Genomic DNA, 22,340 nt, shown 5'->3' on the forward strand with positions numbered 1-22,340 from the left:
TGTGAATGAATCTTCGTTTCCGCCTAATATGTTAACTTCATTAGATGGCATAGATTTGAGTAATAATCCGTATACGTGTGATTGTAACCTTTTATGGTTCAGCTATATGTTACAAAGCACACCAACTAAATTTCTTCAATACCCGTTTGCATATGGATGTCATCAACCTTCTAAATTTGTTGGACGGTTTGTAATGCAATTTGTAGAATCAAAGAAGACATGTCCACCTTGGAATCCCTTATACACCATGGCAATATGTATAACTTCCGTCGGGATAATAATGGTGACTTTTATTTTTGTGGGAGTAAAATGTCAAACAAACATTAAAAACTATATCTATCTATGGCGAGTACAATCTAGTAGAAAAAAAGGTTACATCCCTTTACCGGAAGCCGACGATTTTGAGTATCACGCATTTGTAGTGTATTGTGACGCAGATCGTTCTTGGGTTCACGAAACTTTTTTTGTAAAAATGGAACGAGGGGAGAGCGTCAAGTTATGCGTCCACCATAGAGATTTTGATGTTGGCAAATCCATTACCGAAAATATTGACAAATATTTAGAAAGATCTTGGAAAGTTGTAATCATCATATCGAATGAATTTGCGAAAAGTGAATGGTGTCAATGGGAAGTTGACGTGGTTCAGGAAAGACGTCGAAGACATGGACGAGATGTTGTCTTGCTTATTACGTTAGAAAGCATTGATTCCAAACATATGACAAGGCGACTACGAACACTTTTAGATAGCGCAAGCCCTATCATGTATCAAAGAGGTTTGGGCGCAGTCCTCTTTTGGAAGGCTGTTACTGAATCACTGAGGAAACCATTAGGGAACCCTCCAACGTCACAACTGTAAAAGTGTTGAAAAACAATCTTTTTACAGATTCTGACAAAACAATGCCATGGTCTAAACTCAATTTACACCAATGGAACCGCGTGAGATACATGTAATGCAACTGTATAGTTCTTTCTACTCTGTAGTAACTACACATTTACTATAATGAAGAGCTATATGTCTAAGCTTTTTACATGAGTTTGTTTTAAAATATGTTGATTTGGGCCTGGGAGTCTAATATTTCAATAATTTATCATGTACCTGTTCACATGTTATGTCTTTAATGGTTAGTTTTCTCATCGATATTCAAACCACATCTCCTTATTTTCTTATAACTTAGTACAATAAAAGTTAAATTAATCATAATTTGACTTTCTTGTCAGCCAGTATTTTTTGTTTGGAGTTGGAACACTATTGAGGCATTAATATGAATATCAGTTGATATCAGCATTTGGTTTGGGCATGTCTTGTGTAATGTATTGATACATCATACCTTTTTTTTCTTTTTCCCATTATATATGTATGTCTTCGTTGCTACAAATGTTATTGCATCTGCAGAAATAACCCAGATCTCTCAGACATTAATGCTTAAGGGCCTTTTCATTTTCATTTTTTTTTTATTTCAAATTAACAACACATTGTTTAATTACAAGCAAACCCTCACAGAATCTAATAAAAATGAGAATGGAAACAGGGAGTGTGTCAAAGAGACAAAATTCAGTGGTTTATATGGTTTGTGGTTGTGTTTTATACATATATTTTTTTTCGTTAATTTTTTGGTACATTAATCTGGCTATTGTCTCATTTGAATTGTTTTACATTTGTCATTGTTAGGTCTTTTATAGCTGACTCTACTGCATTGGCTTTGCTTATTGTTGAATGTTGTACGGTGACCTATAGTTGTTAATTTCTGTGTGATTTTGGTCTCTTGTGATTCTAAAAAGTAGGCAATCATACAACATAACAAAGAACAATACACAGCCACAAATGGGTCTTAAAGGCAGGGAGAAAATACTGCAACTGGAGGAGGGCATCAGTAGCCCTTCTTACAAAAATGTTTACTAGTTCAGCAAGATGGATGTCACATGCATTCCAGAAAATGTATTGATGAGTTAACTAAATCAACCTAAACCATGAATAATTACTGTAAAAACTCATAAATCATTGAAATGTTTTTTTATAGAAAAAATTGAGATAGAATAAAAGTTACAAAAATGAAAAAAATTGCATTCTTTAAAAATATTAAACCCATATTTGTATGCATAATTTCCTCACATTATTATCAATTGGTCAACCATTGCAATAATAAACGCATGCAAAAGTTTATTATTCCTGTTTCAATTAAAATTTTGAAAAATAAAACTGCCACAAAACATTTTCATGTCTGCAGTAATCGATCAATGTCATATTGAAATTAATTCTATTTTGGACTGTGAGTGAAGAATTTAACCAAAAGCCTGTAGATTCTAAAACACAAAATCTTTTTGACGATTTATTTTCAAATTCATTGTGTAAGGATTATAGAAGTGATCTGCATGTGTTATTTTTATTTTTAAAGAAATCGAAACTCCTATGAAACCTATGTTCAAAGGCCATGCCAACTTTATCTTTAACAATGATTCACCCAACACAATATGAAATTCACAATTTAATTCTCTGTCACATCAGTATCTGAAGCCTTGGTTCTGGTGGTGGTGGGTTATGCATTTGTTTTTCCAGTGCCTGATATTCATCTATCAGAGTATTAAGAGATTCATAGCTCTGGTTAAAGTCTGATACCTCCATTCCTTCTATATGTGTATAATGATGGACATGAGCCTGGAAAAAAATAAAATAAAATACATAAAGAAGCTTTATTCATGTATTTAGTTTTGATGTTATATTTGTTATTCTCATCAGATTTTGTCTAATGCTTAGTTTGTTTCTGTGTGTGTTATATTTTAATGTTTGTTTCTGTTGTGTCGTTGTTCTCCTTTTATATTTGATGTGTTTCCCTCGGTTTTAGTTTGTAACCCAGATGTGGTTTTTTCTATCGATTTATGAGTTTCGAAACAACGGTATATTACTGTTGCCTTTATTTAAGTATATTTTGATAAAAAAAAACAACGCTAAAATATCAAATATTATGATGTTATATGCTTGACAATGGCTCAACTATTCAACAAAGGTCAAATGATGAAAGTAAATATAAGTGACTGTACAGTCTACAACTATGATCAAAAGCCATACAAAAACCCACTGTGAATCTTAGAAAAGTACTTTATAAAAAGTTTATGACAAGAAAATATATTTACCAAAAAGAATACATGGCTATCAGACAATAATATGAACTTCAGCATCAGTTTATTGCTATTTTTACATATCACAAATAATGCAAACATTGGTATTAACCAATCCTATACAATTATTTTTTTACTTTTTTAACGGAATTTTGAAAACTGTGCTTTTAAGTTGTGCTTACTCCTGTATACATGGGTTGTATTTGTTTTTTATGTTGTTGTTTGTGTATTATTGTAATATAACAGTATTATGCATGAATATTAGCAGGCATCAATAAGAAGTTTAATTATCAAAATTGAGCCAATAGTTTTTTTTTCCCAATAATAAAAACCTCAAAATAATTTCTAAATTTAAGTCATCTAACTTCCACACAATTCATTAACAACATGCTTACTTTACGTTTATATAATTTAACAAATCGATCCCTGAGGTCAGTAAAGGAATGTTGAATACATGTATTATTAGCTAATGTCAGTAAAGAATATGATTGACCAACAGGGGGCACTGCACACAGTCCTGTCTTCCAACCTTCTTGGTTCCAGTGGATAAACTTTAAGTTTGGTTTAAGTCTGAAAATACATAAATTGTGTCAATTAATATTGTTTCAAATATCATATACCTCAAATCTGTGTGACATGTACCTAATTCCTTCTTAGAAATCAAATGTATAATGTGCACACTGTTTTAATTTTGTTTTTCTACTTTTCATTGTAAATTGTGTTTACATTATAAATAAATGACAATACATCATAAGCCTCTGGCTGAATGGTATACATATACATCTTAAAAATTGTAAAATATTGTATTCTAACCCGACATACTTCAAACACTTTGAGTACCAGGGGCGTAGCTACCCGGAGGCACGACAGCATGTACATCCACCTCGTTTTCACAAAAAAAACCAAAAAAAAACAGAAGAGGGAGAGGTGAGTTGGTCAATCGGAATTGGACAGAGCGATGCATGAATTATCTAAGACTATTATGATTATGATATTTGTTTAACGTTCAGAGACTGTCGGTGTCTTTTCCGTCTATCCCGGATATTAGTTTGACAAACTTGTTACAAATGTTAGTTTAGTTTAAACATATTTTATTGTCCAAAAAAACATTGACAATAGGATTAGACACAATGTTGATGAAGCTGTTCGAGTCATGCAGAAGGCGATGTGGTTAACAGACTACCGGAGCCAATCACCCTGCAACCACGCCAAAACAGTATTGGAAAGTCTCATTATTTTTTGCGTTCATAGACCATATGATAAAGGAACTGAAGAGTGGAGTCGCGTCAAGTTAATAGCTTCTTTGCACTGTATCTGCTTCATCCTGTTGTAGGAAATATTACAAATGAACAAATCTCAATATTGTCTGAGACATACGAAACTGACCTGGCATGTAATTTTGACGAATTCAATTGGGAGGTCGCTCGATGCGAACATGTACCCTGGTTTATAACATCTCTCGTGTGCTGCCATGCCATGATGGCCCTTAGATCTATCAGTCACGGTACTACGTATGAGGGGGGATATGAGTAGTCCTGATCTCGAAATCTCAGGCTTAAAAACATGAAATCCCGAGATCCCAGGCTTAAAAACACTAAATCCCGAGGTCCCGAAATTAGAAAAAAAAGAATTCCCGGATCCCGAAAAGGGTCAATCCCGAAATCCCAAGCTGAAAACTCCCGATCCCGGAGTCCCGATAAAGGTCCTATTCCCCCTCACGTATGTAACTGAAAACAAATGTACAATCAACAATGAACAAACAACGGTTACATAACATTACTGCATATTCATCGGGATATCAGTGTGAATGTTGACAAGTAAAAGAAGTTTGTTTCTGCCCAGACCAGAAGAGCAGATTTTGGACAATTTTGAGTAAATTCTGTATCACAAATGTGTTGTTTATGTATTACTATATTCAGAAGATTTATTAAATGTTTTGCATTCATAAATTTTTATCTACATATAGCTCCTCTTTTAAACGTCCTATGACCGAAAACCGGAAAAAAAACATTTTTCTGCATAATAGGGTCCCAAAATTTTTTTGGGCTGTTCCAATCGTACTCCCACATGATATGATTGTTTATGAATGAGCTACCCGCTTGGATTCAAAGACTTGCCTTATTTGTCCTATTAGAATAGGAATAATTCATGGGGGCTTGAATATATCGTAATAAAACCACGGGTTGTCCCTTTATATTTTACCCCTCTCTATTGCTCAGGGTAAAATATTTGTCATAAAGGGCCAACCCATGGTAAAATCATGACATATTCAAGCCCCCATGAATTGTTTCTTAATTTCACATCCATGTACCAAGCTGTTTTAATATAAAACTATCTATCTATATTATATAGAAGACATGATACATGAATCAAGTTGATTTTTTCAAGACTGTTTTGGTAATGAATTTTCCATTTCTCTTTGTTTTTGTCAGTGCAGAATGTTTTGTTATAACAAATAAAAAGCGATTCTCAACAATATTACATTAAGACATCAACAAATCAACATAAGAAGTTTTTTGGTAAAATCTTATCATAATTGATGTAATGGATGGAGGCCTAAATATAAAAAAGAAGATGTGGTATGATTGCCAATGAAACAACTATCCACAAGAGACCAAAATGACACAGACATTAACAAATATAGGTCACCGTACGGCCTTCAACAATGAGCAAAGCCCATACCGCATAGTCAGCTATAAAAGGCCCCGATATGACAATGTAAAACAATTCAAACGAGAACACTTATGGCCTTATTTGCATTAAAAAATGAACGAAAAACAAATATGTAACACATCAACAAACAACAACCACTGAATTACAGGCTCCTGACTTAGGACTAAAGTCAAGTGGCACATTAATATGCATATCCAGGATGAGAACATGTTAATGAATTAAGAATATTAGCCCTGACTTGTACTAGACTGATACGCTGAGCCTGATTTGTAAAGTATCATAACTAATTGCCATCCTATTATGGTACCTTTCAATATTTCTCCTAACATCTGAGATTTCTACATTTCCCCGTACCATCAAGGCACATGCTAAATAAAGGCTATGTTTAGGATCTGCCCGCAGTAATTGATGATCTCTTGAGAATGCATCTGAAAACATTTGATCTAATCTACAAAATAAAAAATACATTTTTGTATCTGAAAAATTAAAATTGATATATAAAATAAATTTCAAACCACTTTTTTTTTTGTATATCCCTAGTTTATCTAATTTTTTTGGAATTATTTTAAAAATGTGTTATTCATATAGAGTTTATTGCAGCTAAATGTAGGTATTTCTATATCAATTAATGCTTTATTCTTTCATTTGATATATATTCCTAATCAATTGAATGAGAAAGCTTAGCCCTGGTTGAACAGACTGTATTAGGAATGTGCTAGATATATATAAAAATAAAAATAAATTTACTGCGGTGAATAGAAACTACCTTAAGGTGGTAGACCTAGTTTAAGGGAAATAACTCTTAAAATCATCAGTACGTTTGTTTCAACCATTTTCAAAAACATATTCTAAGCTTCTAGGTTACATAGATTTTTTTCAATCTGTTTCAGATAAATGCTTAAAATACATTGATGAACTTGACTTTTACAAACGCTTAACTGAATTAAAGAGTTATCTCCCTGAACCAAGGTCTACTACCTTAAGCAAGTGCACTTCTACATGTACATGCATAAGACTTTGATTGCTTTTGGAACATTCAAATACAAACTGACAGATGAGATCTGTCTAATGCAAGTCTGGAAAGAACTCAAATTTCTAACAGTTAAATACTTTGCATAGAGATCTTTATCAACCAGAAATAGGATTAGATATATTAAGGGCATACAATACAGTTACAGGGGAGGTAATGACGTTGCTAACGTAAAATGCTATTTTCGCGACGTCAAACTATGACATATTGGGAAAAGATGCATTTTTCGACTGATTTTTATCATTCAAACTGATTTAATTTGAAAACGAGTTCATGGACCCTTATTTTTATAACAACATTTTGGTTCATTTTGCGGGGAGATTATGTGGACCAAATTTTATAAAACTGTAAATAATGCAATTTTTTTAATTTTGATATATATACAGCAAAAAATGACGTTTTTTTCTCAACTCATGACCATTTGATAAATATGAGTTATTTCTGAATAAAAAATGCATAATTTTTTATGATACTTATAAAATACAGAAATTACTAAATTATTTAACAAAAAACAATTTGTGTTTATCTTTTAAAACAAAAAAGTTATGTCTCTCTTTCGAGAGGAAAAATACGGCCACAAATCCGAATTTTGAGCAAATATATATACGAAATTTCGACCTCAGTTAACTCAAAAAGTAGCACATGAAGGTATATTTTCTGTTTGTTTTGTTCACACATCGGTGACAATATAATGGAATTTGATGCGACTGTCATACAAGTGAGAGGTTTAGCTAGCTATAAAACCAGGTTCAATCCACCATTTTCTACATTTGAAAATGCCTGTACCAAGTCAGGAATATGACAGTTCTTGTCCATTCATTTGTGATGCGTTTTGTTATTTGATTTTGCCATGTGATTATGGACTTTCCGAATTGATATTCCTCTGAGTTCAGTATTAATGTGATTTTACTTTTCATTACATATTTGATTTAATCAGGCAAAAAATAGCCTATATGAAAGTTTTCATCAAACTGTAAATACAGGATCAAAACTGTATCGTATGCCCTTAAACTTCATGTATATATACTATCTAACTTATCTCCACAATATACATTACTTACTTTCTGGGTGGCAAGTGCACATCTGCAGATGTGTAAAGGGGACTCTGACTTGCCACTAAATAATGTAACTTTGGGAATGGCACTAAATTCATGGTGATTTCATTCAAATCTACATTCAATGATCCTTCAAATCTTGCAGAACTAAAAAAAAAAAGAACTGTATCAACTAATATAACAAATATATTTATATATATAAAATATATAAAATTTATTTTTATGATCTTTAGAAAAATGACAAAAAGCTAGGCTCCACAAGCTTTTCTCCTGTTTCGTAGCGAGTACAAATAAATTTCACATATTTTCCGACAATGTACATATATTGTGTTTATCCTGAAACTACTCCTAATTACTCAAAGAAATCGACATGGTTGAAATGCGGACCGCCAAGAGGACCCCAAATGAACTGGTTAGGAAACATAAATATTCATATAACCGTTTGCTTAACATGGCAGTGGAGCAAAAGGATACTTTATTTGTACATGTGCAAATAAAGCAAAAATAGTTTGCTAATTGCAGGATAAAGATATTTTACACATGCAGTTTAATGGTTCAAACTATTTATTGTTTTTTAATAATCTTTAAAACTATAGATTCCCCTACACAACAAAAGTATACTAAATACATGTATGTGGGTTATCAGATCAAATATATTCGTTCATAGTGTGTTAATTTATGTTTTTTGATTGAGTTAAGCCTTCCAATTGATATTTTATCGTGAGGTTTTCTATGTTGTGATGTTAAGCTATTGTTTCAGAAAAAGGGAGAAAGTTTGGTACCATTAAAACGTTTAATCTTGCTGCAAATGTTTGTACCTGTCCTAAGTCAGAAATATGATGTACAGTAATTGTCGTTTGTTTATATAATTTATACGTGTTTCTCGTTTCTCGTTTTTTATATAGATTAGATCGTTGGTTTTCCCATTTGAATTGTTTTACACTAGTTATTTTTGGGCCCTTTATAGCTCTTTGTTCAGTGTGAGCCAAGGCTCTGTGTTGAAGGCCGTACATTGACCTATAATGGTTTACTTTTATAAATTGTTATTTGGATGGAGAGTTGTCTCATGGGCACTCACACCATATCTTCCCTATATCTATGTTCTGAATATGATGTAATACGCCAACATATACTTTTACATATCCATTTCATTTAAAAATAAAACAAATTTAAAAATTTCTATTGACAAGGAGAACAGATTATTTCTTTTAACAGAACAGAGACTTTTCTATCAATCAAGAGTTATTTCCCTTGTACCATCACAAAGACATATTTTATATTAAAATATTTGTTAAATATTGCTAAATTTTCATGCATCATCATAAAACAACCATTTAAGGAAACTTCCAATCAGCATGATTAAAGAGAAACATGTGAATTGCAAGGATTTTGCTCCATACCACAGTATAAATGTACACCAATAAATTTTATGAAGTTTATTCTATAATAATAACATTGCATGTATATGTTTCATTATGATATGTTATTTTGATTGGCTAACAGCAATCATGCGTCCTTCTGAAATCAACATTCAGTACATAATGAAATGTAACATTCATGATGACTCTAGGTCCAACAAAAAAGTGCACAGGTAAATTAAAGAAAAACTTGATAGAAATTGTGTTTTCATGATCCTAGCTAAAAAATGTAATTATAAGTATTGAATGCTTCTTTTGTAATTTCATAGGGTTGTAAAAGTGTTGACCATGCACATTTTTTATAATGCAGAGTTTCATCTTCAAAATGTACCTCGCTCAAGTATTTAAACCCCAATAATTGACAAAAAAAAACATTCAATTTTTTTTTATCAAAGTTACATTCACAAGTAGTGATTTGACACCTGTTTTACAATAAAATTGAGAATGGAAATGGGGAATGTGTCAAAGAGACAACAACCCGACCAAATAAAAAACAACAGCAGAAGGTCACCAACAGGTCTTCAATGTAGCGAGAAATTCCCGCACCCGGAGGCGTCCTTCAGCTGGCCCCTTAAAAAATATATACTAGTTCAGTGATAATGAACGCCATACTAATTTCCAAATTGTACACAAGAAACTAAAATTAAAATAATACAAGACTAACAAAGGCCAGAGGCTCCTGACTTGGGACAGGCGCAAAAAAGCGGCGGGGTTAAACATGTTTGTGAGCATGTTTTTTCTCCTATATCAATACATCAACAAGTAATCAACTTTTAAAAATAAATCATCACCAGTGGCTAGAAAAGGCTTATGGAAAACTAACATATCTTTTTATTGAGAATGATAAGTACACATTCTACTGGAATAAACAAGTTATATAAATATGTTATTCCTTAATTTTGTGAAGAAAAATCTGAAGCAAACAAAAATCCTACTGTATGTTTTGTCCTGTTGTCATCTAGAGACCATGTTATACTTTAAAATACCTTGAAACTCTAATGGTAAAGATGCGTTTAACTTCAATCTTGATTGACTAACTAATTTTCCCTGCCAAGGTTAGGTTGTTCTTAACCAGAACTATGTCTTCCTCCATAAATAAATAAAATCTAGCCACCATTTAAAGTCTAAGATTGGAATAGGCTTTCAGTGTGAGCCAAGGCTCCGTGTTGAAGACTGTAATTTGACCTATTATGGTTCACTTTTACAAATTGTGTCTTCGATGAGAGATTTGTCACATTAGCACTCATAATACATCTTCTTATATCTATTTAAACACTTACAAACAATCAATCAAACCAATACCTTGTCATATTCAAGAGAAGATTTGCAACTATATTATTCATGCTATCAAATGGTTTTTCCTCTGATGTCTTGGTCAGTCCACCATCTCCTGTATGTATAGCACTTCCTGCCTTCACATCTGTAGGGAAGAATGTCTTTTTACCGGTTCTAGCCGAGGGTATGGCCTGACCTATTTTGTTAACAATATCCATTAATGCCTGAAAAAAAGAGACAAAACATAAAATTAACTCAACTGAAATATAGTCTAGATTCATGAATTATTGGTTTTCTAAACATACAACTAATCAGAAACTAATTTAAACAATAGAATTCTGTGAAAGTATTCTAATTAAATGTTGCTGGTTTGTGAAAACACAGCGGATTCATGGCCATAATATTTTTTTGTAGACTAAATAGAAAACAAGTATTTATTGGGTACAAAATTAATTTAAGTAGTTAGAAGAAACCAAGAAATCAACTAAAATTGTTTTCCCATTAACAATACAACTTTTACAGTATAAGGAACTGGTGCAATTAGTAATTTATTGATTGGCAAAAAGCTAAGACTATCTGATAGTTGTAAATTAACAACCAAAGTAATACATGTTAACCATTCCTATACATCACCTCAGTAAATGTGCGATTAATAAGAAATTTTAAATGCTTTCATAGCTTACTACATAGGTGGGTGTAGAGTTGGGCATGGTGACCAAGCCCCCTCTTATAGAACTACATGCATGGTGTATTCAGACTTTTAACCTGTTCTAAGATAAACATAACCCCACAAACATGACAAAAGACAATTGGTCAGTGCTTAAGTAAACCAGAAATATATATATATATATATATATATATATATATAAGTGCCTATAAATAGCAGCACATGACATACAAATCTATGGGAGTGTGGATTAATCAGTACAGAGATTAATTCAATTACACAAATAAAATTATAGATTGCCTAACAATGTAATTTTAACACACTATTTAGTATGTAAATATAAGAATGTTTAAAATATTTACAAAATGATGAAAATAAACGCAATATTTCGCTAGACCAACTAGCTTTATCAAGCGTGCATCTATCCAGGTGAAATAGGATGTAGATGATAAGAAACTTTTGCAGCTCAACGTCTGTGTTGCACTGAACTGCCTTCAAAATAAGAAAATTTTGCAGCTCAATGTATATGACCTCTTGCATTTAGCTGCTTTGAAAATAAGAAAATTTTGCAGCTCAATGTACATGTTGCACTTGGATTTAGCTACCTTAAAAATACATTATTGGTAGTTGAAGTTAGCAACGTCCATTGGCCAATATTACGGGATAAAAAGGACGATGCTTTGTTTTAAATTATTCTTTATCTTTCCTGTATCTTTTTTCGTCTTTTTCGTTAAGACCATCAGGTTCTAAAGTGTGGAGTTGGTGGATCCAAAAGTTTTCTCTTCTCCTTCTCATCGTGGTGTCCCATTCGGTGTTGACTTCTATAATTTGGAAAGTGACATTATCAAAAGGATGTTTCGTTGAATGAAGATGTCTTGTGAGAGGACAGTTTTTGTTGGTTTTGTACGATGAACGATGGTTATTGAAACAATGGACAAATTTAATATTCGGCTCAATAACCATCGTTCATCGTACAAAACCAACAAAAACTGTCCTCTCACAAGACATCTTCGTTCAACGAAACATCCTTTTGATAATGTCACTTTCCAAATTATAGAAGTCAACACCGAATGGGACACCACGGCGAGAAGGAGAAGAGAAAACTTTTGGATCCACCAACTCCACACTTTAGAACCTGATGGTCTTAACGAAAAAGACGAAAAAAGATACAGGAAAGATAAAGAATAATTTAAAACAAAGCATCGTAATTTTTATCCCGTAATATTGGCCAATGGACGTTGCTAACTTCAACTACCAATTATGTATTTTTAAGGTAGCTAAATCCAAGTGCAACATGTACATTGAGCTGCAAAATTTTCTTATTTTCAAAGCAGCTAAATGCAAGAGGTCATATACATTGAGCTGCAAAATTTTCTTATTTTGAAGGCAGTTCAGTGCAACACAGACGTTGAGCTGCAAAAGTTTCTTATCATCTACATCCTATTTCACCTGGATAGATGCACTCTTGATAAAGCTAGTTGGTCTAGCAAAATATTGCGTTTATTTTCATCATTTTGTAAATATTTTAAACATTCTTATATTTACATACTAAATAGTGTGTTAAAATTACATTGTTAGGCAATCTATATATATATATATATATATATATATACTTAAAGCTGAAATAACAAATTATGACTTAACTGTCACCTGATATCAAGGAATTAATTTGCCAAACTGATTTTCAACACGCAAGACACAATCAGCTTTCTCTGTTAACTGATGCATGGCTAAAACACTGTTGTAAGGGGAGGTAACAACATCATCTTCTGCTGAGGGATAAACTGCTGTTACAAATCTGCCAACAGATAGTTTTTACTTCATTATAAATATATGCTCAAAAGTATTCACATAAAAAAAAAAATTCATAGGTTAAAAATAAACAAAATGTTGAATCCAAATATTAATTAGAAGGGTAATTTGCATTTTAATACTATGTTCTTAGCCTGTAAGCTCTATCTAAGGAAAGTTCTTTTACAAGTTTTTCTTGTTTTAAAATTCCAATATTTCTATATAAATACAACTGTAATTTGTTGATTTTGGAAAAATGACATATTGTTTAAAACAAGAATGTGTCCATAATAAATGGAGGACCCACTGGCAATGTCATTTTCTATGTTCAGTAACACTGTGTATCATTGTACAGCGGATATAGATACTAATCAAGCGGGTGTGAGCGATTTTGATCTTACACTGTAACGAAAAATCTTTGTTTTGTTCACATAATATCAATGTGTACTTCAATCTAAACCTAACTGCTGTTTTAGGAAATGATTTGGTCGGAGGTTAATGATTAGAGATGTCTCATTATTTTCCCAAAACAAGAGGGATTACTAAAAGCATGTGCAAATACTTGTAAAAGAAGTTGGCCCTCGTCTCATCCAACATAATTCTATATTCATTGCAACTCTTTTTCTGATAGAAGGTCAACGTGTGTGTGTAATAAGTATAGCTGTTTCAATAATTGGCATTGAAATCTTTCATACATATGTTATTTTTCAATATTTTATCCCTAAAGAAGCGTTGTGTACGGTGTTCAGCTGACCACATAAATCCTTATGTACGGTGTATAGTTAAGTTGTTGTACACCGTACACAAAAACTTTAATTTCATACTCGTTTATTATCAAAACAGTTTCAAGGAATGAGTAATCACAAGTAGGTTTATGATGGGTAACCATTACTGTTGCCCTGTATTAGGTTTCTTTCAGATAAAACATGCAAATGTCTCAACTACTGTATCGAAATTGAAAGTGTCTGTTGACTTTCACAACTATTTGCGCATGAACAAGTTAATTGTTCTTATTTGAATATCAAAATTGTTTTATGAATAGGAAAAAATCGATGCAAAAATTATTTGGGAGCAGGAATTTCAAATGTTGAGAAATGTACATTGAATATTGATAAAGCAAAACAAAGATGTTCTTTACCTTGTAAGGTCAAAATCGATCATGCCCGCTTGGTTAGTACCTATATCCGGTGTACTGATAATACACGGTGAGTAAGTGAACCTTGAAATTGGGGTTAAAACTCTAATTTGGCATTAAAATTAGAAAGATCATATCATAGAGAACATGTGTACTAAGTTTCAAGTTGATGGGACTTTAACTTCATCAAAAACTACCATAAATGGTGCATAAAAAATCCAAAAGACATTTAATGAGTCTTTAATGAGTATTTGGAAAAAAACATTGGTTGAATAAGTCACTGATCAGAAACAACTTCAGCCAACCGAGACAGATAAATAAATAAAACAGCAATCCACACAAACAAAAAACAAATATATAAAATTCTTAGTTCATCTTATAGTCCTTAGATATAGGAAGATGTTGTATAAGTACTTACAGTGCCAAAGAGACAACTCTACATCCAAGTCACTATTTACCTATATACATCAGGATAGTCTTCTTCCAACAAATTCAATATAAATGTACCAACACTAGATCCAGTACCTGAAACAATATAAATTTAATGAAAACATCTGATTCCTTAATAATTAAATGCAACATAAATTAAAAGTGTCATTCTTTATAAAGATAATTGATAATTAATATACTGTTTAGCATGTTATTTTTGAGGATGGAACAAAATCGCTTAAATATATTTTACCAATTTAAAAGTGCACATGCATGCAATATGGTTTGTAGAAAAGTTTTCAATCCACCTTGGAACATTACAAATGCATAGCTATACGTTCCAGAATTCACCAACATAACTTCTAAAAAAATTTGTTTACCTTATTAAGAAAACCATCTGTGGCTTTACCACCGGGGACGCCTAGGTAGGTCCGTCGCCCGTCTATCGTTGCCTCCCAAGGCCGAGATGCATAAAGTATCGTTAAATTTTTGGGCGAGATTCTGACTTAGAGGCGTTCAGTCATAATCCCTCAGATGGTAGCTTCGCACCATTGGCTTATCATGAAGTTTTACACCTGATATTCTATAAAAACTTTGCACTTCTTCCTCTATTCTTAAGCTTTAATATATATCTATGCATTCACTAATCTCTATTCTTTATTTTTCTATATATTGCTTTTATTTTTTTACATTCAAAATTGCACTATTTCCCCAAAATAAAAAAAAAAACTCCAGATCCTTATTTAAGGCAAAAAAGCAAACAATTATTAATTAACTTATCGTATACAACCTTACAGTGGACCCTCACTCCACACCCCCTTTTTCCCTTATACAAATGGGCTAAATATATGATAAATGAAAAAATATATATGACTTTTTACAGGTATCACTACAAAATAAGTTTAACAGAAACAAAAATTAATTATCTTCCAAGACATAATAATCATTTAGACAACTCAAATCCATGACATGACATAAATTCACAACTAGGTACGTGTCGTTTGTTTTTCAGCTTTGGTCTTCAGCTATATCTTCATAGTCATAACATGTTGGGTTTTAGTCATATTGTAACGGTAAAAATCTATTTACCTCCCTAAATGTCACTTATATTTATAGTCTATTTCTATGGCTTATTAGTCAACATGAAATTATATATGGGGATTTTCATTGTTCAAATTATTAAAGGAAGTGTCAAATTTGTAAAAACATCGCTTAGTATTCATTAACAACAAGACTTCCTCTTATAGGGAGGTTAAACTAACGGCGGAAATTGAAGCTCATTTCTAAAAACAAACAACATGGCATCTTTCAGTCAGGGACAAACTGTTCCACAGAAAACTTTACGTTCAAAGATAAAAGACGACCATTTAACGTGTGCCATCTGCTTAGGAAACTATGATCACCCGAAAGCGCTATCATGCTTGCATACTTTCTGTGAAAATTGCATCAGGGGATATATATTCGGCAGAAATTTTGACAAAGTTGGCAATTTTCCATGCCCTGAATGTAAGCAAATCATACAGATTCCCGCGGGTGGTGTTGAATCTTTCCCCGATAACTTTCATATCAAAAGTTTGTTGGATGCTCTTTCGACCCCGGCACGTCCGGCCCCTCCTAGAACAATAAACCCAAATTCTGAGCCTAATAACAGTCAATTTACAGACCAAAGTGGGGCAAGTGGTGATTCATATTTATACCCAGCACTTCAACGTTCTGACAGTGAGAAAAAAGACTATGTGTTTGTTGAAGGAGATAAAATGATACTGAAGTTTGGACAGTTTGGAGGTACCTTGATAGACTTTCATAAGCCATACGATTTAGCCATTAGTCAAACTGGCCAATACGCAATATCTGATAGAAGTGGCTCAAGAATACTTGTTTTTTCGAATACCGGAATATTATTAAGCCGAATCACTTGTATGAATTGCAAGATAAGTGGGCTCACTTTTATGCGAGATGGAAATATTCTTGTAGCTGTTGCAAATGCTGGTTCATCAATTATGAGAGTTTATAATATGGACGGGAAACTTTTAGAAGACATTGGTGAATTTTATAAATTTGCTAAACCTAGTGGTATAGCTATAAATAGTAGTCATCAAATAGTTATTTCTGACTTAGAAAGTCACACAATAATGATTTTCACTGACAAGAGAAAATTTTCAACTAAATTTGGAAGTAAAGGTTCTGGAGAGAAAAGATTTCTTTCTGCAAACTTTATTACCATCAATCAGAAAAACCACATTATCGTTTCTGATTGTGGAAATAACTGTATTCAGGTGTTTGACAGTACGGGTGAATTTAAACATAAGTTCGGCATCACAGGTGAAGGTCATGGTCAACTCTCCTGTCCCATGGGAGTTGCAACAGATAGTCACAATAACATTATAGTGGCTGATGCAGGAAATTTCAGAGTAGAAATTTTTGACAAAAAGGGAAGACATATCAAGTGCCTTATTGAAGATACAGACGCAATAGGAAATGAAGCAAAGCCTTTAAATGTAGCAGTGACTCATAAAGGGGACATTGCTGTTTTACTTGTCGGTGAACAGTTCGCTGAAGTGAGAGTTTTTAGATGGAATGGCTAAAAGATGTATTCTGACAACTGACAATCTTCAATTTAAATGAATCAGAAATAAATGTATTAAATTAAAAAGATATCCTTGATAATATTTGATGGATGTATATGATTTACAATTTTTGCATTTTGACAACTGACAATCTTTAACTTTAATGAATTGGATATTATAATGATTAAAGTGTATTAAATTAAATAGTATTAATAAATTAATATAAAAACAATTACATGCATAATATTACAAATGAAAGTATACTTGTATTACATGTATATATGTATTTTGTTCAACATATATAGCATTGTATATTTTATTATATAAGAAAATGTATGAACATGTACCTGTCATGCCTATGTACTATTTAAAATCTCCCCCATTCCATCAGTCAGAGCTCAGACATAAACAAGTCCATTTTTGTTTTTGACTTAAGGAAGTCAAAACATGTATTTATTATCATGATTATAAAATGTGTTTTAAATTTTAGACTTATTTAAGTCAGAAAATGACAGACTTGTTTAGGTCTATTTATGTTGATGAAAAAACTTAATTTTACTTGGTGGCCAAAGTACACCACCTACATGTATGACAGCAAAAACCTGTCTGAGAGTTCACAAGGACTTGAGCTATCTATATTTAATTATTTAATTGAACATCCTTACTAAACACAGATGTTTTACCTCATTTAGTGTGGTTCTAGGTGGTTGTTTTGTAAGGATAATTAACATTATCTCCGATTTTTTAGACTCTCATTCATATTTTTCTATAGAAGACAAAGCATCGTCTTTCAATGTTGTCATTATTTGATTTAGATGCATGACCTTTTTATAAATATGCGTGGGTCTTGAAGTTAACCAATTTTGATAACTTATCGACTTGTACATGTTGTAGGAGTCAACATTTGCAACTTTTTGATTCTGGTCAATTATTTCTTGCTTAACAGTATTTGACTTATTTTAGTCGTATTTTATCTTGCATTAATTATAAGGGAGACAAATCCTAAAACTTACAAATTTAGACCTCTATGAGTCAAAAGCAAATTCAGACTTATTTATGTCTGAGCTCTAACTGTCCATTATCATGATTATTTAATTATTTGCAATTGTTTATATTTTATTTCAGAAGCATGAATTATGTTGATTCTCCATGCCATGATTGAAATATATTTTACAATGTACAAGATGTATACATGGTATATTAGATTACTATGCACTGATTATAATTTATACTAACTAAAGACAAACAGAGAGTTAACTCGTCATTACATGTACAGTACATAAACATGATGAAGATAAGTATTGTTTATATATATTTCATGTCTTATACACAGTCACTTGAGTTGAGGTTTATTTATGTTATTTGTTCAAAATATCATTTCCAAAGAGCTTTTATTGGTTGAATTTTAAATATTTTATGTCAGATTGTCATAAATAAGTACATGTAAGTACTGTAACTTATACAATGACGATAGATGTACATTAACAGTATTTAATTTGACATGATAATTGTTACTGTGCCATTGATAATGTACATGTATCACATATCATGCTTATTTGTCATGAATGTTTATTTATTTTTTCATTGTCATCTAAAAAAAAAGAGTATCATTGATTTTATATGTCAGAACATGATTTACATTTTCCTTATAAAGCCATGAAAGCTGATGAAAAGCTACAAGATATACAATGATATATGCAACAATTTTTTTGACAGTTTACACATTAGACATGTTAGATGTATGTTTATTTTTTACTTATAACTAAGGACTAAATCCCAGGTTGGATATTTTTTTATTACAACATTGAGCAAGAAGCCAAAGTACATGTATGTGAATTTCATGCACACATGCATATATGATACATGTGTCATGTTCATGATGTTTGTGTAATATTTTTTTACTAGTAGATATGTTTTTTCTGTAAGACTGTCATTGTATGACACCTGCCTATATACATTGTGATATACACGATAAACATTTTAGCTAGCGTACAACCTTTTTTATAACATAACATATTAATTGTTAAACAATGTTAAAAGGTGTTTTTCTGAATTATCTGAGTTTGATTTTAAAAGCAGAAATTAAAATAAAGTTAAAGACAGTTGATTAAGAAATGTTGAAAGTAAAGTTTTTTCCACACCATCAATTTCAAAAATATTTACCATAAGCCATGAATATTTAATATATCAATGAATACATTTTTACAACAGGACACTATCAATGACTGTACTCTTTGAAGTTTTAAAAATACAGGCATTTTTTTTAATTTTTAAATGCACATTGACATGTTCAGTTGTATAAATGGCTTGTTCTATAATAATTAATTTTACTTTTGTGGACACTAAACAGATGCTAAAAGGTTTAAATCAGTGCATATTATGTTCATTTGATAATGAAGTAGGCATTCCTTTTGTGGCATTTATCATATTTATTTCTATTGTGCATTTCTGCATGAACTTAAACAATATATCTGTGATATTATGTACAATTTTTCCTAAATTTTGGTGCCTTGGCATGGAAATACAATGTGATATATTTTCTAACCTTTTTTCTTAAAAACTGTTTATTGTATTTGTAACAAGTGCCTTCATATACAGTGTATATGGTTTTCAGTGCAGGTTTAAGTTTTTCTCTTGATTAAAATTAAATACAATCTACATGTAGATGTCTTTTATTTTTTATGCCCCTGCCACAACAGCATTGAACAGAGGGGGCATAAAGTTTTACCCTTGTCCGTCCTTATGACCCGAAATTGGTTTCCGTTCTCTAACTTTACTTTACCTTAACCAAATATTATGAAACTTATATACAATGATTATTACCACAAAACACAGATCAAAGAATTTTGCTGGCATCACTTTTATCATTCTTGAGTCATATAAAAAAGAAGATGTGATATGATTGTCAACTGTCTACAAGAGACCAAAATTACACAGAAATTAACAACTATAGGTCACCATACGGCCTTCAACATGAGCAAAGCTCATAACGCATAGTCAGCTATAAAAGGCCCCGAAATGACAATGTAAAACAATTCAAACTAACAGCCTTTTTTACATAAAAAAATGAATGAACATGCCCCTTTCCAAATGGAAAATTGCTGAATTTTTTGTTTCCATTCTCTTACTGGATTGAAGTTTAATTTTTTGTCATTAGGTTTTGAAAACACCTACACCAGTGTAGATCAATCTTGCAGGAAGACTTCTAATAGGTGATATTTTAATATTTAGTTCACTAGAAATTTTGCTATAAAAATAAGTAGATGGGGTATGTCAGTGCTAATGTGACAAATATTCACCAAAGTTCAAATTAAGTAGATGCAAACAATAACAGGCAACCATAAGGCCTTCAACTATGAGAAAAACCCATACCGTATTATTGGCAATAAAAGGCCCCGACATAAAATATATGAATGAATATATATAGGAAGATTTGGTGTGAGTGCCAATGAGACAACTCTCCATCCAAATAACAATTTATGAAAGTAAACCATTATAGGTCAATGTACGGCCTTCAACACAGAGCCTTGGCTCACACTGAACAACAAGCTATAAAGGGCCCCAAAATTATTAGTGTAAAACCATTCACACGGGAAAACCAATGGTGTAATCTATATAAAAAACAAGAAACATGTATAAATTACATAAACAAACGACAACTACTGTATATCAGATTCCTGACTTAGGACAGGTACAAACATTTGCAGCGGGATTAAACGTTTTAATGGTACCAAACCTTCTCCTTTTTTCTGAAACAATAGCATAACATACATCACAACATAGAAAAACTCAATCAAAAAACGTAAATTAACACACTATGACTGAATAAATTTGATCTGCGATATAGTACATTTGTATCATGACAATTGTCATCATTTCATACAAAATATGAAGACAGATCAATAGATAGTGTGTAATTCCAATGGTAAATACTACATGCATATCAGAACAAGAATGTGGTAAACATATATGTCTATAGCTGTATAGTGTGAAAAATTTACAAGTCCTTGACCAGACACAGCCATGAATCAAATCTACAGTATCATGCACATCAGAAATCCAAGACGGTCAAAATATCAGAAGAGAGTGAAGGTTTACTGAGTTGAGGAATGGGTTGATCAAAACTTGACAAAAGGGTGAGGTTTCTAGGTATTGGAACCCCCCTTTTTTTCGACTAGTTATACATTTGAATTGGGACATTCACATATGATAAAAACACCCCCTCCCCTTTCTCCTGGGTTTGGAATTTTGAACACCCCTCTTCTACCTCATAATTTAATATGTGTTCATGGATTTGGTGTGAACTGTTTATATCATTTTTGTTTATGGTCTGAACTGATTTACATAATGCAAAGGACAAGTTCAATATTATAATAGAGATGTGAATAGATATGTTGTGATGTTACACTTCCTGGTTTACCATTATGTTTACAGGTAGGGTTGTGCACCCACAACATTTTTTATGCCCCACCTACGATAGTAGAGGGGCATTATGTTTTCTGGTCTGTGCGTCCGTTCGTTTGTCCGTCCGTTCGTTCGTTCGTCCGTCCGTCTGTCCCGCTTCAGGTTAAAGTTTTTTGTCGAGGTAGTTTTTTGATGAAGTTGAAGTCCAATCGACTTCAAACTTGGTACACTTGTTCCCTATGATATGATCTTTCTAATTTTAATGCCAAATTAGAGATTTTACCCCAATTTCACGGTCCACTGAACATAGAAAATGATAGTGCGAGTGGGGCATTCGTGTACTGAGGACACATTCTTGTTATTGCTTGTAACCCAAAGTCATGAGCCTGTAACTCTGTTGTTTTCCATATATATATTTTTTTAGCCTAAATGCAGCAGTTGGTTATGTCATTTTTAATTATTTCATTTTTTGTCATGCTTGGGTCATTTAATGCTTATTTATTATAGTGAATACATTCATTGTTGAAGGCTGCACAGTGAATAAAAGTTGTATAACCCCAACCTTCTGACTCTGGTGGGTAGCTGCATCATATTGGCAATCATACCACTGACATTGACCTATAATGGTTTCCTTTTAAATTAATAAAATGTTATTTGGATGGAAAGTTATCTCATTATAGGCACTCACACCACATCTTCCTTTAAGTTTGTCTCAACCAAATGTTATGAAACTTATACACAATGCTTGTTACCATTAAACACAGATCAAGTTTGAATTTTGG

The 22,340-nt window shown here is 32.1% G+C and overlaps 3 protein-coding genes across 3 annotated transcripts in view; 1 reads left to right on the plus strand and 2 right to left on the minus strand.

Annotated features, from left to right (window-relative positions):
* The window catches only part of LOC139498927 (tubulin epsilon chain-like), a 52,963-nt gene that overhangs the window by 27,753 nt on the left and 2,870 nt on the right, over positions 1 to 22,340 (minus strand). The gene's annotated exons all lie outside the window — the stretch shown is intronic.
* Positions 2,471 to 11,275, minus strand: LOC139499276 (tubulin epsilon chain-like). Its single transcript, XM_071287946.1, has 6 exons — positions 11,249 to 11,275; positions 10,593 to 10,789; positions 7,879 to 8,019; positions 6,095 to 6,235; positions 3,510 to 3,684; positions 2,471 to 2,653 (listed from the first exon to the last, which is right to left on the minus strand). Exons 1-6 carry the CDS (start codon positions 11,273 to 11,275, stop codon positions 2,495 to 2,497), a joined length of 840 nt encoding a protein of 279 aa, XP_071144047.1. The 3' UTR covers positions 2,471 to 2,494.
* Positions 15,827 to 19,812, plus strand: LOC139498926 (tripartite motif-containing protein 2-like). Its single transcript, XM_071287517.1, has one exon. It carries the CDS (start codon positions 15,886 to 15,888, stop codon positions 17,170 to 17,172), a length of 1,287 nt encoding a protein of 428 aa, XP_071143618.1. The 5' UTR covers positions 15,827 to 15,885; the 3' UTR covers positions 17,173 to 19,812.

Source organism: Mytilus edulis, chromosome 12 (assembly GCF_963676685.1).
Source record: "Mytilus edulis chromosome 12, xbMytEdul2.2, whole genome shotgun sequence".
NCBI lineage: Eukaryota > Metazoa > Mollusca > Bivalvia > Mytilida > Mytilidae > Mytilus > Mytilus edulis.